Here is an 18,363-nt window from a genome sequence, read left to right as displayed (position 1 = left end):
AAGTTGGCCCACGAGTCCTACTCACAGACAGGCAGATGGGCACCTGGATTTGGAGGCTATGTTCAAGGAGTCAATGCAGATGCACCGTGAGCTAATGGGTGCAATGGCAAGGATCCCCACGGGTGTGGATGCACTTGGTTGGAGTGTGGTGGAGGCCGCCTCAACGTTTGCATTTGCGTCTCAGAAGCCCATCGAGCCCATCCTTGGTTGATTCCAACGGCTGATGGATGCCACAAATGACCATGGGGTCCCAGACATGATGGCACGGGCCATGGCCGACGTGGCAGTAGCCATTTAACGGCAGGCCGAGACCACGCTACACCTGCATCCTGCTTGGTGGCATCAATGCGCTGTGTGCTCTGATGCAGAGTCAAATTGATGCCACACAAGCACTAACTTCTGCCATCGTGTCCTGGGCCCCATCAGTCCAACGGGGAGGTAACGGTGCCGAAGTTGGCCAGCAATCTGCGCTCCAATAGATTGGTCCAGATGCTGAGGCTCTATCCCAGGGGAGTGGCAAGCCATCGGTCGAGCTCGTACCTGATGTCCTCTCTCAGGAGGACATCAATCTGGCTCCTCGCACTGCCATCCTGCCTTTGTACCTGCCGCGGTCTGCACCCCAGCCATCCAAGACTGGTGCCACCCATTCTCAGGCGGCGCTGTCAGCTGCCGGCCCAGAGTTGGTCCAGGGCGTCGTGCTAGGCCACCTGTCCTGTCTCCCTCAGACGCACAGCAACCCTCAAGTGGCCTTGCTGCAGGCACTGAGGACCCGCTAAGGAGGAGGAGTAGGTGAGGGAAGAGGTGAGGCAGAGGATGGGAAATGCCAGAAGACCCACTGAATAAATGTGTCCTCATGGGACCCATGTATATATGTTGGGAAGTTTCAGCATCTGTTGTGTTGTTTGAAGGGGTGGGTGCCCCAGTTTTATTGGAGGGTGTGGGGTTTTAGGGTTGTTTGAGGCATGTTTGCCAAATAAAATGTTAGTTAAACAGTTTCCTTCAGCCTCTGATGTCTGGCTGTTCAGTTGTGACAGAGATATGGCATTATCGTGGCATAATGCGCAGTCATGATTAGCTGCATCGCTCAGCTACCGTCGAATAGCCAGGGCGACGCCAACATTGGCACGCTGCCTCCTCCGTGGCTGCTGCTGGTCCTCGTCGTGTTGCTGGAGATTCGAGGCGTTGCCAGGCTCCTCCTCCTCCCCCCGAGGTGGGTCTGCGATCCCCACTGGCAAGGCCTGGGCCCTCATGATGGCCAAGTTGTGCCTGTTGAGGGGAGTATTGAAGGCTCCCTCCAGAGCGGTCTAGGCATTGGAATCGCTGCTTCAGCACCCCTACTGTCTGCTCGATGATGTTGCGGGTGGCAGCATGGCTCTCACTGTAGCATTCCTCTGGCTGTTTGATGGGGTTGTGGAGGGGTTCATTAACTAGGTAGCTTCCGAAGGGAGGTAGTTAGAAAAATGTCATCTTCTGCAGGAAGACCTGCAGTCTCATATCGGCAGCAGGACTGCGCTACCCGTCGCAGTGAAGGTCACGGTGGCACTCACATTGTATGTCTCCAGCTCCTTCCAGGCTGCATTCGGGGACATGCCATATCCCTTGTCCCCAAGCAGCCAGCCTCGGCCTTCCCGTGGTAGCTGAAACAGTTGAGGTACAGTGCTCTCTGTAGGATAAAGGCATTCTGTGCGCTTCCAGGATAGCGAGCATCGACTGCAAGGATGCGCTGCATGTGGTCGCACACCAGCTGCACATTTAGGGCGTGGTGTCCCTTTTTGTTTCTGAAACCTCTGCATTCTGGAATGGTGCTCCCAAGGCCATGTGTGTGCAGTCAAATGCTCCTTGCATCCTCAGGACATCCGCTATCCTGGCAAACCCACATGCACGCTCATCCTCTTTCTCCCTGGTCGTCTGGAAAATAATTAAGTCCATTCTGCAGGTATAGACAGCCTGTGTGACGTCCTGGATGCAGCGATGTGCTGTGAATTGTGAGACGCTGCATATGTCATACAAGGTGAATGCCACCGTGACCTTCACTGCGATGGGCAATGCAGTCCTGCTGCCGATATGAGGCTGCAGGTCTTCCTGCAGGAGATGGCATTTTTCTAACTACCTCCCTTCGGAAGCGCAGCCTTCTGACACACTGTTCCTCGGGCAGGTCCAGGTATGAGCGTTGCCGCCGGTGAAGCCGTGGGGGGGGGGGCACGGGGTAAGGCCTCCTGCAGGGACGTCTAGGAGCTGTCCTCCTTCAGCCGCCGACATGGCCAACAGCCCTTCTTTCTTGACGCCGCCTTGCTAGAGCATGTAGAATACAACGCTGGTGGTATAGTAATGCACCCATTAAAGTTGAGCAAATTACTTTTTGTAATGCTGATCTATTATGTCTGTCTGCCGCTGCAAACTGGGAGGCTCACGCACCGTGCTGTGTGTAAACGTTGCACTGACTGTGACTTCCAAGGGAAGCGTTCCACATCCCTTTAAGTAGCCACCAGTTAATGACCGACTGTTTCTCCAGACGCTCAATGAGACGCGCGCACCAGATTTACCAAAGAGGGGTGTGGTCCTGAAAGCTGAGTTTAGGGAGCTAGGAGTAAGATTGAAAGCCAGGACCTCAAAGATGGTAATCTCGGGATTACTGCCAGTGCCACGTACAAGTGAGGGTAGAAATAGGAAGGCTAGTCAGATAAATGTGTGGCTGGGGCATTGGTGTAGGAGGGAGGGCTTTAGTTTCCTGAACAATTGGGACCGCTTCTGGGGTAGGTGGGACCTGTACAAGTCGGACAGGTTACACCTCAACAGAGACGGGACCAATGTTCTCGCGGGTGGTTTTGATAGTGCGGTTGGGAGGGCTTGAAACTAGCTTGGCAGGGGGATGGGAACCCAGGAGAGGGCTCTGAGCTAGTTAGAGTGGGTGAGAGCTCAGATGAACAGAACTCCAAGAAAGAATGCAAAAGGCAGGAGGCAACAGAGCAGAGTAGCACGGGTAAGTGTAAACCACAAGGTGATAGGAAGGGACAATATGTATGAATGTAAAGGGGCTGCAGGAGGGGTCAAAACTAAAAATCATGGTTTAAAAACTAGCATTAAAACACTTTACCTAAACGCACGCAGCATTCGAAATAAAGTAAATGAGTTGACGGCATAAATCATTACAAATGGGTATGATTTGGTGGCCATTACTGAAACGTGGTTGCAGGGTGGCCAAGACTGGAAATTAAACATACAGGGGTATCTGACAATTCGGAAAGATAGACAAGAAGGGAAAGGAGGTGGGGTAGCTCTGTTAATAAAGGATGATATCAGGGCAGTTGTGAGACACGATATTGGCTCTAATGAACAAAATGTTGAAGGTGGAGATTAGAGATAAAAGGGGAAAAAGTCACTGGTGGGCGTAGTTTATAAGCCCCCAAATAATAACTTCACGGTGGGGCGGGCAATAATCAAGGGAATAATGGAGGCATGTGAAAAGGGAACGGCGGTAATCATGGGGGATTTTAATCTACATATCGATTGATCAAATCAAATCGCACGGGATAGTTTTGAGGAGGAATTCATAGAATGCATACGGGATTGTTTTAGAACAGTATGTTACAGAACCTACAAGGGAGCAAGTTATCTTGGATCTGGTCCTGTGTAATGAGACAGGAATAATAAACAATCTCCGAGTAAAAGATCCTCTCGGAATGAGTGATCACAGTATGGTTCAATTTGTAATACAGATTGAGGGTGAGGAAGTAGTGTCTCAAACGAGCGTACTATGCTTAAACAAAGGGGACTACAGTGGGATGAGGGCAGAGTTGGCTAAAGTAGACTGGGAACACAGACTAAACGGTGGCACAATTGAGGAACAGTGGAGGACTTTTAAGGAGCTCTTTCATAGTGCTCAACAAAAATATATTCCAGTGAAAAAGAAGGGCGTTAAGAGAAGGGATAACCAGCCGTGGATAACCAAGGAAATAAAGGAGAGTATCAAATTAAAAACCAATGTGTATAAGGTGGCCAAGGTTAGTGGGAAACTAGAATATTGGGAAAATTTTAAACGACAGGAAAGAATGACGAAGAAAGCAATAAAGAAAGGAAAGATAGATTACGAAAGTAAACTTGCGCAAAACATAAAAACAGATAGTAAAAGCTTTTACCGATATATAAAACGGAAAAGAGTGACTAAAGTAAATGTTGGTCCCTTAGAAGATGAGAAGGGGGATTTAATAATGGGAAATGTGGAAATGGCCGAGACCATAAACAATTATTTTGCTTCGGTCTTCACAGTGGAAGACACAAAAACCATGCCAAAAATTGCTGGTCACAGGAATGTGAGAAGGGAGGACCTTGAGACAATCACTATCACTAGGGAGGTAGTGCTGGACAGGCCAATGGGACTCAAGGTAGACAAGTCCCCTGGTCCTGATGAAATGCATCCCAGCGTATTAAAAGAGATGGCGGAAAAGTTATAGCAGATGCATTCGTTATAATCTACCAAAATTCTCTGGTCTCTGGGGAGGTACCATCAGATTGGAAAGCAGCTAATGTAATGCCTCTGTTTAAAAAAGGGGGCAGAGAAAAGGCAGGTAATTATAGGCCGGTTAGTTTAACATCTGTAGTGGGGAAAATGCTTGAAGCTATCATTAAGGAAGAAATAGCGGGACATCTAGATAGGAATAGTGCAATCAAGCAGACGCAACATGGATTCATGAAGGGGAAATCATGTTTAACTAATTTACTGGAATTCCTTGAGAATATAACGAGCATGGTGGATAGAGGTGTACCGATGGATGTGGTGTATTTGGATTTCCAAAAGGCATTCGATAAGGTGCCACACAAAAGGTTACTGCAGAAGATAAAGGTATGCAGAGTCAGAGGAAATGTATTAGCATGGACTGAGAATTGGCTAACCAACAGAAAGCAGAGAGTCGGGATAAATGGGTCCTTTTCAGGTTGGCAATCGATAGTTAGTGGTGTGCCACAGGGATCGGTGCTGGGACCACAACTGTTTACAATATACATAGATGACCTGGAAGAGGGGACAGAGTGTAGTGTAACAAAATTTGCAGATGACACAAAGATTAGTGGGAAAGCGGGTTGTGTAGAGGACACAGAGAGGCTGCAAAGAGATTTAGATAGGTTAAGCGAATGGGCTAAGGTTTGGCAGATGAAATACAATGTCGGAAAATGTGAGGTCATCCACCTTGGAAAAAAAAACAGTAAAAGGGGAGAAATTACAACATGCTGCGGTGCAGAGGGACCTGGGGGTCCTTATGCATGAATCCCAAAAAGTTAGTTTGCAGGTGCAGCAGGTAATCAGGAAGACATATGGAATGTTGGCCTTCATTGCGAGAGGGATGGAGTACAAAAGCAGGGAGGTCCTGCTGCAACTGTACAGGGTATTGGTGAGGCCGCACCTGGAGTACTGCGTGCAATTTTGGTCACCTTACTTAAGAAGGATAGACTAGCTTTGGAGGGGGTACAGAGACGATTCACTCGGCTGATACCGGAGATGAGGGGGTTACCTTATGATGCTAGATTGAGTAGACTGAGTCTTTACTCGTTGGAGTTCAGAAGGATGAGGGGGGATCTTATAGAAACATTTAAAATAATGAAAGGGATAGACAAGATAGAGGCAGAGAGGTTGTTTCCACTGGTCGGGGAGACTAGAACTAGGGGACACTGCCTCAAAATACGGGGGAGCCAATTTAAAACCGAGTTGAGAAGGAATTTCTTCTCCCAGAGGGTTGTGAATCTGTGGAATTCTCTGCCCAAGGAAGCAGTTGAGGCTAGCTCATTGAATGTATTCAAATCACAGATAGATTTTTAACCAATAAGGGAATTAAGGGTTATGGGGAGCGGGCGGGTAAGTGGAGCTAAGTCCACGGCCAGATCAGCCATGATCTTGTTGAGTGGCAGAGCAGGCTCGAGGGGCTAGATGGCCTACTCCTGTTCCTAATTCTTATGTTCTTGCCGACCAGGGCTCAATCGTGCGTGCTGCACCAGGATTACGTCATGATCGGAGTGATCGTCAGCAGCCAGGCACTGATGGTTTGCTCCCCTGGTGAGCCTTTAATGGAATTTTCTGTCTGGATGCTAAAGCCCGGTCGCTAAGCTCGAACGCTCGCATTAACGCCCACTCCGGCCGCTAACTGAGGCTATAAACAACCGAAAACCCAGCCCAAAAAGTTTAGAGCTTTGGTTGAGGCATTAGAATACCATGCTTAATAAGTAATGTTGGAAACATTTGGGTTACGAAGACAATTCAAAAGCATATGCATTTGAAGTGCAGGTAAGTGCAATGGGAATAATGCCAATGTAAAGGGAATGACCTATAAGGTTAATGGGCAACCTCACTGAGGTACAAAAATACAAGCGGCACTCCAGTCGGAGGACACGTGGCTTCCGCTCACAGTAGCATTGGTCCAGTGAGGAACAGTGCTGCGTGTGAGAGCTGTGTGCCAATCTGCTGCGCTCAGAGTGAGAAAGCTTGTGGCACATTTTCTTTCCTCACTGTTAAGAATCCAATTTTGAATCTCAGCCTCTATGCTGGATTTAATGGCAGCCAAGTGAGCATGCATTTCAACAGCAGCTTTTGTCATACCACCTGGACAGAGCGAGTGCAGCCAAGCATGTAAATAGAATAACTGAGTTTATTCATACACGAGTTGCCAACCAATCGACACCTTGCTTCGCAAGATTAAAGAAACTGAAGAAGAAAACATGGACTGGAAAATCTTAAGAGACTGAAAAAGCGTAGGTATCTAATCTAACCAAATCCTGCAGAGAGTGAAGGCTTTGTTCCAATTCACGAGCAAGAAATGCAATGCAAGTAGGGAACTGTCATTTTACTGGAGAAAGATCAACGGGCACAAATCTTGCCGCTTTGCAAGCTACAAAAGGTTACTAACTATCTGTGGCAATGCCTACCTAATGTACATGCTAAGCATGTGGTTTCCCAGAACTAAACAAGCTAGGCCCAGCTCCTACCATGTCTGATGATTGCCTAAATGAAGAATGGCCATTAATACTTTTAACTCAGTCACTCAGTCCTTTGAAGGACTTCCCTACAGTGACTGCATTCAACACCAGGAGGGCATAGGTTTAAGGTGACTGGCAAAAGAACCAGAGGTGACATGAGGAAAACCAGATTTATACAAGGGGTGGTTAGGATTTGGAATGCACTGCCGGATATGGTGGTGGGTACAGATTCAATAATAGCCTTCAAAAGAGAATTGGATAAATACTTAAAGGAGAAAAAAATTGCAGGGATACGGGGAAAGAGTGGGGGAGCGGGACTAACTTGATTGCTCTTCGAAAGAGCAGACAGACTCGATGGGTCAAATGTTCTCTTCTGTGCTGTAAGAAAACACACCTCTAGCTTTCTTATTCATTCAATTAGTAAATGGATGGTAGCTGTATTGCAATAGGTCCCTTGTAAATGCTAAACTCAAATATTGTAACCTCAAAACGAGCATTGCTGTTACGATGCAACATCTTCAAATCACACAATTTGAAAAATGGACAGGACTGCAAACAGTTCATTTGTGCTGAATAAACTTGTACTTCAATTGTTACCATGATCTCATTATAAAGATTCTGGATACAAAATACCATCACTCAGACTATTCAGACATGATTTTTCACCTCTTGATACAGCTACAGGTTAATGTTAAATCACCAATTATTTGCCTGCTCTAACCAACACAGAATTTTCAATCCCTTTATTTCCATACCTTTCAACATGTTTTCTCTGTTCCAATCACTTTAATCTACAAATTGTAGATGACTGGACTGCACCCAACAAACATGCAGTCGATTACATAAAGGTCACAATTGTTGCTAATCAATACAAGAACGCAAGCAATTACAAGTAAATTATGAGTAGTGTAGACTTGAGATCCTGTCTTCACTTACCTCCGTGCTCTAAAAATACTCGAACACATCTTTCTTTGCCTCTAGCTGCAGAGAAATGGAGCAGTGTCCACCCATTAGCGTCTCGACCATTAGGAGAATAGCCTTGCTCCAGCATCTTGCGCACTGTATGAACATCACCAGCTGCAACAGCATTTTGGATTTGCAGTTCCTGCTGCAGTTCCGGGTTTCTTCTACAGTGATGATGGAACATGCTAATGAGTCACGTTGTCACAATAGATGCATGAGGTCAATGTTCTACACCTTCATCAAACTTTAACAAGAATTCACAAATTAGTTAGACGTAATGGCAATCTCCAAATCATTTTACAAAAATTAAACCCTCCAACAGAATTCACAATTGAAAAAATCTGGTGGGAAATTTAGCAAATCTATCAATAAATAGAATGGTAGAATCTGTTAGAGGGTCTGCCTGCTTAACAACAGGCTTTATTTGCACTATGAATTCTCAACAACAGACATTGCAAAACTAAATGGCCTCCCACAGCTGATACTATACCATCCTCCTCTTCTATATGTCTCTCACAAGTTTGATACCAAACAGACTAAAACATTCCCAATGTCCTCTGCTGGAGAAGCTTTCAAATTTCCGTAGGATTTTAAACTTCAAGCACACAGTTTGTACATATCCTCCCTCCCCCTCACAGATAACAAATTGAAGGCACTCCATCAGTGCCTCGCTCCCAGATTCAGAGCTCTGGGTAATTGGAAATTAACAGATTGAACATGTGGAACACAAAATTTAAAGCAGGAATTACCGATCTAAATCATCACAAAACCGATGTGATTAATAAATTCAGCAATGCAAACAGCATTGGCGCAAGACATCTTAAAAGCTCTTTTCTTCTCTTCCCACCATTTAACTGTAAAATGTACTCTTATATCATATTACAGTATGTTGTGCTGTGTACCCACAGCACGTCAGTTGGTCAGAGAAAAATCAATTTAGACCTAATGACACCAACAGAATTTTGATGCAATTTTCAGTTACTACCTCGTAAAATCATATTCTGCTTGAGCGAACCAATTATTTCAGAATTCACTAAACTAATAAAGGATTAGATTAAATAATCAATTAAACTTTCCTGGATTAATTATGCATGGTAGTTTTTTGTACGGTAATATGATTATCACATCAGAGAAACCCAAGATTGCTCCAGATGGATAACCAAAAGGTGAGTTGGGTCTTTCGCCCCACTAATGAACTTAACAGAACTGATGACTAAAGTGGAACCAAACTCTTAGTAGTCTAGGTCTGCAGATTGATTATTTCATGAAATATTGCAGATATTTACTAACAACTTGTATTTATATAGCGCCTTTAATGTAGTAAAACATCCCAAGGCGCTTCACAGCAGTGTTAGAAGATAAAACAGTAAATTTGACACCGAGCCACATAAGAAAAAGTTGCGGGCAGACGACCAAAAGCTTAGTGAAAAAGGTAGGTTTTTTAAGGAGCGTCTTAAAGGAGGAAAGAGAGGTAGATAGGCGGAGAGGTTTAGGGAGGGAGTTCCAGAGCTTGGAGCCCAGGCAGCTGAAGACATGGCCGCCAATGGTTGAGCGATTATAATCAGAGATGCTCAACAGGGCAGAATTAGAGGAGCACAGACATCTCCGGGGGGGTGGGGGGGGGTTGTGAGGCTGAAGGAGATTAGAGAGATAGGAATTTTGAAATTGAGGCTTAACCGGGAGCCAATGTAGGTCAGCGAGCACAAGGTTGGTGGGTGGGTGGGACTGGGTACATGTTAGCACATGGGCTGCTGGGTTTTGGATCACCTCTAGTTTACATAGGGCAGAATGTGGGAGGTCAGCTAGGAGTCGTCAAGTCTAGAGGTAACAAAGCATGGATGAGGATTTCAGCAACAGATGAGCTGAGGCAGGGGCGGAGACGGGCGATGTTACGTAGGTGGAAATAGATGGTTTTGGTTATGTCACGGATGTGTGACTGGAAGCTCAGTTCAGGGTCAAATGTGACACCTAGGTTGCGAACAGTCTGGTTCAGCCTCAGACAGATGCTGGGGAGGGGGTGGCTAGGGAACACAGTTTGTGATGGGGACCAAAGACAATGGCTTCGGTCTTCTCAATATTTAATTGGAGAAAATTTCTGCTCATCCATCGGACAAACAGTCTGACAATTTAGAAACCAAGGAGGGGGTGGAGAGAAGTAGCGGAGAGGTCGAGCTGGGTGTCGTCAGCGTACATGTGGAAAATGACTCAGTGTTTTCGGATGATGCCGCCAAGGGGCAGTTTATCGATGAAAAATAGGAGGGGGCCAATGATAGATCCTTGGGGGACACCAGAGGTAACGATGCAGGAATGGGAAGAGAAGCCGTTGCATGGAGTATTGACACTCAGTGATGGCTCTCAAATGAGACTGCCACCTTATAGAGTCCTATTTCATTATTTAAATGATATGGAACCTGCACACAGCATAGGAGTTAAGCTCAGCACAATTGGTGGAGAAACCAATGCTTGAACTGTATAAAGCACTGGTTAGGCCACAGCTGGAGTACTGCGTGCAGTTCTGGTCACCACATTACAGGAAAGATGTAATTGCACTGGAAAGGGTGCAGAGGAGATTTACAAGAATGTTGTCTGGGCTGGAGAATTTTGGCTATGATGAAAGATTGGAGATGCTGGGTCTGTTTTCTTTGGAACAGAGGAGGCTGAGGGGAGACCTGATTGAGGTGTATAAACTTATGAGGGGCCTGGATAGAGTGGATAGGAAGGACCTGTTTCCCTTGGCAGAGGGATCAACAATCAGGGGTCACAGATTTAAAGTAATTGAGGGGGTAAGGTTTAGAGAAGATTTGAGGGGAAATTTCTTCACCCAGAGGGTGGTGGGGGTCTGGAACTCACTGCCTGAAAGGGTGGTAGAGGCAGAAACCCTCACCACATTTAAAAAGTACTTGGATGTGCACTTGAAGTGCCGTAACCTACAGGGCTATGGACCGAGAGCTGGAAAGTGGGATTAGGCTGGGTAGCTCTTCGCCGGACGGCGCGGACACGATGGGCCGAAATGGCCTCCTTCCGTGCTGTAAATTTCTATGATGCTTGCACAGCTGAGCACATAGTCTCCTGCTTGGATATCCTATCAAGTCTCAGGATCTACACTATACTAGGCTGCTGTGATTCTCGTGAGCATACATCTAATCACCTACACCCCTGGAAACACACAACAGCCAGTCAGCATCTGTGGAGAGAACAGAGTCAATGAAAACAGACAGTCAATGTTTTGGGCTCATATCATTCATTAGAAATGAAATGTAAGAGATGAACAACTGGATCAGAGAAAGGGAGAGGGGAGAAAAACCCTCAAACCAGGAAGCCTGAGTGCAGTGATCCTTCCACAGTCACCGACAAACCCAATCTCACATCGGCAGCAACCCTTGCTGCAAGGATAGTTTCTGCTCGGTTGCGCTGATTTATTTCAGCACATGGACTGAAATTGGTGCAACCCATGCAAAAGTTCACGGAATTTTAAGTGCAAATTATGTTCTGTATAACTCAAGTTTCTGCGATCTTTTGCTAGTTTAAAAAACTTTGCGCTAGAAGTTGGACCTGCCCACAGCACCGTCCATGCCTCCAGGATGAATTAATCACCATTGGGAGTTTCCATTAATTGGGCTTTTGAGGAGGCTCCAAAAATCAAGCTGGTTCTTTTGGACACAAGGACACTAAGGGCACGTTTTGAAAGCTTTTTTAATGTACTTGTTTTAAAAACTTACTGAGAAACTGACTGCCGCACCCCAAATATAACTAGCCAATGGGCCTAGATATCACATTTATACAGCCTTTGTTTCTTCTCTGCTTGGTTCCATTACTTGACTGAGATGATTAGTTACATGATCCAGCAATCATTCACTGGCACTTATCGCTTTATGCTCATTTGTTTTTCAATCCCTCTTTTTAGATTTTGTTAACACACTTGTCAATGTCTTATTTTCCAGTTGTGAATAAGGGTACAAGCTCGAAACAGCAACTATTGTCCCCACTGATGCTGACTGAACTGCTGTGTGTTTCAAGCTTTTTCTGTTACTTCAGATTTCCAGCATGTTGCCTTTTGTTTACACTGCTGCAGGGCCTTGAGATGTATGGAGGAGGCATCATTTGAAAAATAAAGACCCATTAAAGTAATCTGTCGTTCTTGAAAGGAATTAATATTAGTAAAAAAATGCTGGAGAAATTAATGGGACCGAAAGCCGATAAATCCCCTGGACCTGATGGCCTACATCCTAGGGGCTTGAAAGAGGTGGCTTTCAAGAAGGTGGATACATTAGTTGTTATCTTCCAAAATTCAATAGATTCTAGAACGGTTCCCGTGAATTAGAAGGTAGAAAATGTAACCCCACTATTTAACAAAGGAGGGAGAGAGGAAACAGGGAACTGCAGACCAGTTAGCCTGACATCAGAAGTAGGGAAAATGCTAGAATCTATTATTAAGGATGTGCACATAGAAAATAAGATTGGGCAGAGTCAACATGGATTTTTGAAAGGAAAATCATGTTTGGCAAATCTGTTGAGTTTTTTGAGGATGTAACTAGCAGAATAGATAAGGGGGGGACCAGTGAATGTGGTGTATTTGGATTTTCAGAAGGCATTCAATAAGATGCCAGACAAGAGGTTATTAAACAAAATTAGGTCTCATGGGATTGAGGATTGGTTATCGGACAGAAAACAGAGAGTAGGAATAAATGGGTCATTTTCGGGTTGACAGGCTTTAACTGGTGGGGCACCGCAAGGATCAGTGCTGGGGCCTCAGCTATTCACAATCTATATCAATGATTTGGATGAGGGGACAAAATGTATTATATCCAAGTTTGCTGATGATACAAAGCTAGGTGAGAATGTAAGTCGTGAAGAGGATGCAAAGAGGGTATACGGGGATATAGACAGGCTAAGTGAGTGGGCAAGAATGTGGCAAATGGAATATAATGGGGAGAAATGTGAAGTTATCCACTTTGGTAGGAAAATAGAAAAGCAGAGTATTTTTTAAATGGTGAAAGTTTGGGAAATGGGTGTCCTTGTACATTAATCACTTCATTTGGAAAGACACGGATTAATCAAGGACAGTCAGCATGGATTTGTTAAGGGAAGATCGTGTCTGGCTAACTTGATTGAATTTTTCGAGGAGATAATGAGGGTCAATGAGGGCAGTGCGTATGATGTAGCATATATGGATTTTAGCAAGGCTTTTGATAAGGTCCCACATGGCAGACTGGTCACGAAAGTAAAAGCCCATGGAATCCTAGGCAAAGTGGCAAGTTGGATCCAAAATTAGCTCAGAGGCATGAAGCAGAGGGTAATAGTTGATGGGTGTTTTTGACTGGAAAGCTGTATCCAGTGGGGTTCCGCAGGGCTCAGTACTAGGTCCCTTGCTTTTTGTGGTATATATCAATGATCTGGACTTGAATGTTGGGGGTATGATTAAGAAATTTGCTGATGACACTAAAATCAGCTGTGGACTGCAGGAAGATATCAATGTACTGGTCAGGTGGGTGGAATAATGGCAAATGGAATTCAATCCGAATAAGTGTGAAGGATTGCATTTGGGGAGGTCTAAAAAGGCAAGGGAATACACATTAAATGGTACGACACTGAAAAGTGTAGAGGAATAAAGGGACCTTGGAGTGCAGGTCCACAGGTCCCTAAAGATAGGTCAGGTAGATAAAGAAGGCAAATGGAATACTTGCCTTTATTAGTCAAGCCATGGAATACAAGAGCAGGGAGGTTATGCTTGAACTGTATAAAGCACTGGTTAGGCCACAGTTGGCGTACTGCATGCCGTTCTGGTCAGCATATTACAGGAAAGATGTGATTGCATTGGAAAGGGTGCAGAGGAGATTTACAAGAATGTTGCTCAGACTGGAGAATTTTGGCTATGAGGAAAAATTGGAGATTCTGGGTCTGTTTTCTCTGGAACAGAGGAGGCTGAGGGGAGACCTTATTGAGGTGTATAAAATTATGAGGGGCCTGGATAGAGTAGATAGGAAGGACCTGCTTCTCTTGGCAAAGGGGTCAACAACCAGGGGACATAGATTTAAAGTAATTGGGAGGAGGTTTAGAGGAGATAGGAGGGGAAATTTCCTCACCCAGAGGGTAGTGGGGGTCTGGAATTCACTGCCTGAAAGGATGATAGAGGCAGAAACCATCATTACATTAAAAAAGTACTTGAATATGCACTTAAATTGCTGTAACCTATAGGCCTACAGAGCTGGAATGTGGGATTAGGTTGGATAGCTCTTGGTCGGCCGGCGCAGACACGATGAGCCGAAATGGCCTCCTTCCTTGATGTAAATTTCTACGATTCTATGATTAACATGCGGGTACAGCAAGCAATTAAGGGAGCAAATGGCATGTCGGCCTTTATTACAAGAAGATTTGTGTACAAGATTAAAGATGTCTTATTGCAATTATATAGGGCCCTGGTGAGACCACACCTGGAGTATTGTGTACAGTTTTGGTCTCCTTACCTAAGGAAGGATATACTTGCCATGGATGTTCACCAGACGGATTCCTGGGATTGGGGGATTGTTCTATGAGGAGAGATTGAATAGATTCTCTAGAGTTTAGAAGAATGAGAGGTAATCTCATTGAAACATACAAAATTCTTACAGGGCTTGACAGGGTAGATGCTGGGAGGATGTTTCTCCTGGCTGGGAAGTCGAGAACCAGGGGTCACAGTCTCAGAATAAGGAGTCACCATTTAGGACTGAGATGAGGAGAAATTCTTTCACTCAGAGGGTGGTGAATCTTTGGAATTCTCTGCTCCAGAGGGCTGTGGAAGCTCAGGCGTTGAGCATATTCAAGACAGAGATCGATAGATTTTTGGATATTAAAGGAATCAAGGGATATGGGGATAGTGCAGGTAGTTGAGGTAGAAGATCAGCCATGATCACTGACTGGCCAAGCAGGCTAGAGGGGCCGAATGGCCTACTCCTGCTCCTATTTCTTATGTTCTTCTTCATTAAGCATTTTTCACACACTGGAGGAGAATGCCAAAGTGGTACACTGTACAAGGGGTGGGGGAGGTCTCTGTAGTGGAACCATACCAGCAGTATTCAAATCCAAAATAAATGTTTCCTTAGTTGGGACAATAAGTTGATGCCAGCTTCTGTCCTAGGCTTCAAATACTGTACAAAATAAAATAACCAATTCAGGATTGCTGGTGGGAAACTACCAGCCACTTTAACATGCATGGATTACTCCATGTGGTAGGCAGAGGTCCTCAGCAAAGCTGCATTTTGAATGGTGGATACACTGAGCGACTCTTTGATTTTTTCCTCAATAAAGCACCACATGTGGTTCAAGTTATCTTTATGGCAGGCAGCTGAAATGTTTGGCAACAAACATTTATGCATCAAATGTGCCCACCAGCAATCACGAATGGGCGGTTATATTTTGCACAGTATTTGAAGTCTTTGACAAAAGCTGGCATCAACATATTGTCCCAACTGAGCAAGCACTTATTTTGTTTTGGGGCAAGCAATATATTGCATGAGTTAGAGTTAGTAACCATACCAGATCAACAAGAGCCCAGTCGGGTAGACTCAATGTTCAGTGTAAACTGCATTTCTGGGCCTCAGCCTCCTTTATGTACTTGCAACGCCTACCTGCAACATCAGACATCTTGAGCACATGGCACCCTCTCAGGCTTTTGTCAGCTGTTGCACATTCGCCTCGGAGTCAGAAAGTTGTGGGTTCAAATCCCACTCCAGGGACTTGAGCACATAAATTTAGGCTGACACTCAGTGCTGAGGGAGCACTGCATTGTCAAAGTTGCCGTCTTTCGGATGAGGCGTTAAACCAAGGCCCCATCTGCTCTCTCAAGTGGATGTAAAAAATCCCACGCCATTATTTCGAGGAGGAGCAGGGGAGTTATCCCCAGTGTCCTGGCCAATATGTATCCCTCAATCAACATAACAAAAACAGTTTATCTGGTTATTATCTCATTGCTGTTTGTGGGAGCTTGCTGTGCGCATATTGGCTGCCACGTTTCCCACATTACAACAGTGACTACACTCCAAAAATACTTCATTGGCTATAAAGCACTTTGAGATGTCCGGTGGTTGTGAAAGGCGCTGTAATAAATGCAAGACTTTCTTTTTCTTTCTCTATGCCTACATTGCGTGGAGAAAAATCCTAAGTATATGCAGGATATAGGGAATCTGATAGTGGGCAAAGCACAAGGTCGCATCCTCAACAAATGGTACAAATTATAATCAAATAGCTGCAGATTTAACAAAAGCACTCTCAGCAACAAATATACACCATTTTTTTCACTATTGTGGGATTGTTGCTTGAAATAAAGCAGCAATTACCCAGGTGGAAGAGTTTCAGTGAAACCAATGTTGGAGCTGAAAGCATGACATCACACAAAGAATTAATAGCAGTATTTAAGCTGGTATCAGTAAAAATGACCATGAAGCCATCGGATTGTCGTGAAAACCCAACTGGTTCACTAATGTTCTTTAGGGAAGGAAAGTTGCCACGTTCACCCGGTCTGGTCTACATGTGACCAATGTTCCCCCTCAGGTGCACGGCCGCGCACGAATCGCGAGGCCCCGCGCAGGCTACTCACCAGCTGCTGCCGCTGGAAGTGATACCGCACAACGACAGCCGCTGCAGCAAATTTAATGGGCCCACACAGGGAAAACATTGTATGTGACTTCAGTTCCACACTCTTAACTACCCTCTGAACTGGTCGAGCGAGCTATTCATTGTATCAAATCTCCAAAATGCAGCAGTCCAAGAAGGGCAACTAGGGATGGTCTATAAATGCTGGCCTTGCCAGTAATGCCCACATTCCAAGAATGAATATATAAAAAAGCAGCACATCTATGTGGAACCAAAGAACTTTAGTATTCCCAACCAGAGGAATGTGTCTTTCGTTATTCACTGCCTAAACAATGTTACCTCAATTAAATCTCCTCTTAGCCTTCTCTGCTTCAGTGGAATTAATCCCAATATCTCATGTCTCTCCTCATAACTAATTTCCCATCCCTGGCATCATCTTGGTATATCTATGCTTTAAGCTGTCTGTGGCTTTCATGACCTTTTTCTAATGGGGCACCTAAAACTGCCCAGTCATCACTCCCTTCGACAACACCATCATCGAAGTGACACATAGCTTGGGGAGTCACTATTACACAGAAGCTGAACTGAACCAGTCAAATCAACACTGCAGCTACAAAGGCAGGACAGACTGGCTCACCTCCTGACTCCTCAAAGCCACTCCACCATCTACAAGACTCAAGTGTGATGGAATACCCACCAATCATCTGGATGAGCGCAGCCACAACAACAATTTGAATTTATATAGTGCCTTTAATGTAGTACAATGTCCCAAGGTGCTTCACAGCATTACCAAATTTGACACCGAGCCACAGAAGGATACACTAGGACAAGTGACCAAAAGCTTGGTCAAAGATGTAGGTTTTAAGGAGCATTTTAGAGGAGAGCGAGAGAGAGAGCGAGAGGCAGAAAGGCGGGGAAGTTTAGGGAGGGAGTTGCAGAGCTTAGGGCCTGAGCAGTTGAAGGCACGACTGTCAATGGTGGAACAATGGAAATTGGAGGATGCCCAAGAGGGCAGAATTGGAGAGATCCCGTAGGGTTGTAGGGCTGGAGGAGGTTACCAAGATAGGGAGGGGCGAGGCCATGGAGGGATTTGAAAACACGGATTTAAATGTTTAAATCGAGGCAGTGGTACTAATTGGATAGCTTTACCAAAGAGTCTGCACAGGCACGATTGGCTGAATGGCCTTCCTCTGCACTGTATCATTTTATGATTCTAACGCAGTAGGAACACCATTACCTCCAAGTTCTTCAGCAAGTCACACATCATCCTAACTTGGACCTATGACATCATTCCGTCAGTCACTGGGTTAGTATCCTGGCATTCCCTACCATTATGGCAGCAGCATCACAATGACTGTAGTATTTTAAAGCGAAGGCCCAGCAACCTTCTTGGAGGTAACTCGGGATGAGCAATAAATGTGGTCTTGCCAGCCTCACGCACAATTCAAGAAACAAATTTTTTAAAACCCACCACATTCAGTCCACAAATTTTAGTTCCTGTTCAGAATTTTTTTTGAAAAGCTTATACTGTGTGGTAATGATATTTCCCCCATGTAAACACTTGCCTCAACTTGCCGATGAACCTATCGAATCACTCAAATGCCCTGTTGTCTGGCTCCATTACAATGTAATTACAGGCTCTGATCACTAGGTGGTGCTGTATTATCTCGCATACAACATTCTGCCAATTTTCATCCTTTTTCAAAGTCACTGACATTTCTAATGTCCAAAATAAGGTTTTAAACAATAAAATATTTCACAACATTTTGATTAAAATGTATCAACTGCATTGTTTTTGTGTATTAATACTTGCATTAAAGTTTTTATTTCAAGACCTACATCTCTCTCAAAAGACTGGGCTTGGACTGGATA

The 18,363-nt window shown here is 44.9% G+C and overlaps 1 protein-coding gene across 2 annotated transcripts in view; it reads right to left on the bottom strand.

The window, feature by feature from the left end:
- The window catches only part of asb7 (ankyrin repeat and SOCS box containing 7), a 56,777-nt gene that overhangs the window by 32,254 nt on the left and 6,160 nt on the right, over positions 1-18,363 (bottom strand). For both annotated transcript variants that reach the window (XM_070859359.1, XM_070859360.1), the window contains one exon: positions 7,897-8,167. In XM_070859359.1, coding sequence (XP_070715460.1) covers positions 7,897-8,107 — 211 coding nt within the window. In that variant the 5' untranslated portion in view covers positions 8,108-8,167. The remainder of the gene's footprint in view (positions 1-7,896; positions 8,168-18,363) is intronic.

This window comes from Pristiophorus japonicus, chromosome 17 (genome assembly GCF_044704955.1).
Source record: "Pristiophorus japonicus isolate sPriJap1 chromosome 17, sPriJap1.hap1, whole genome shotgun sequence".
NCBI lineage: Eukaryota > Metazoa > Chordata > Chondrichthyes > Pristiophoridae > Pristiophorus > Pristiophorus japonicus.
Note: the sequence above shows the minus strand (reverse complement) of the source record. Positions and strands in the feature narration are given on the sequence as shown.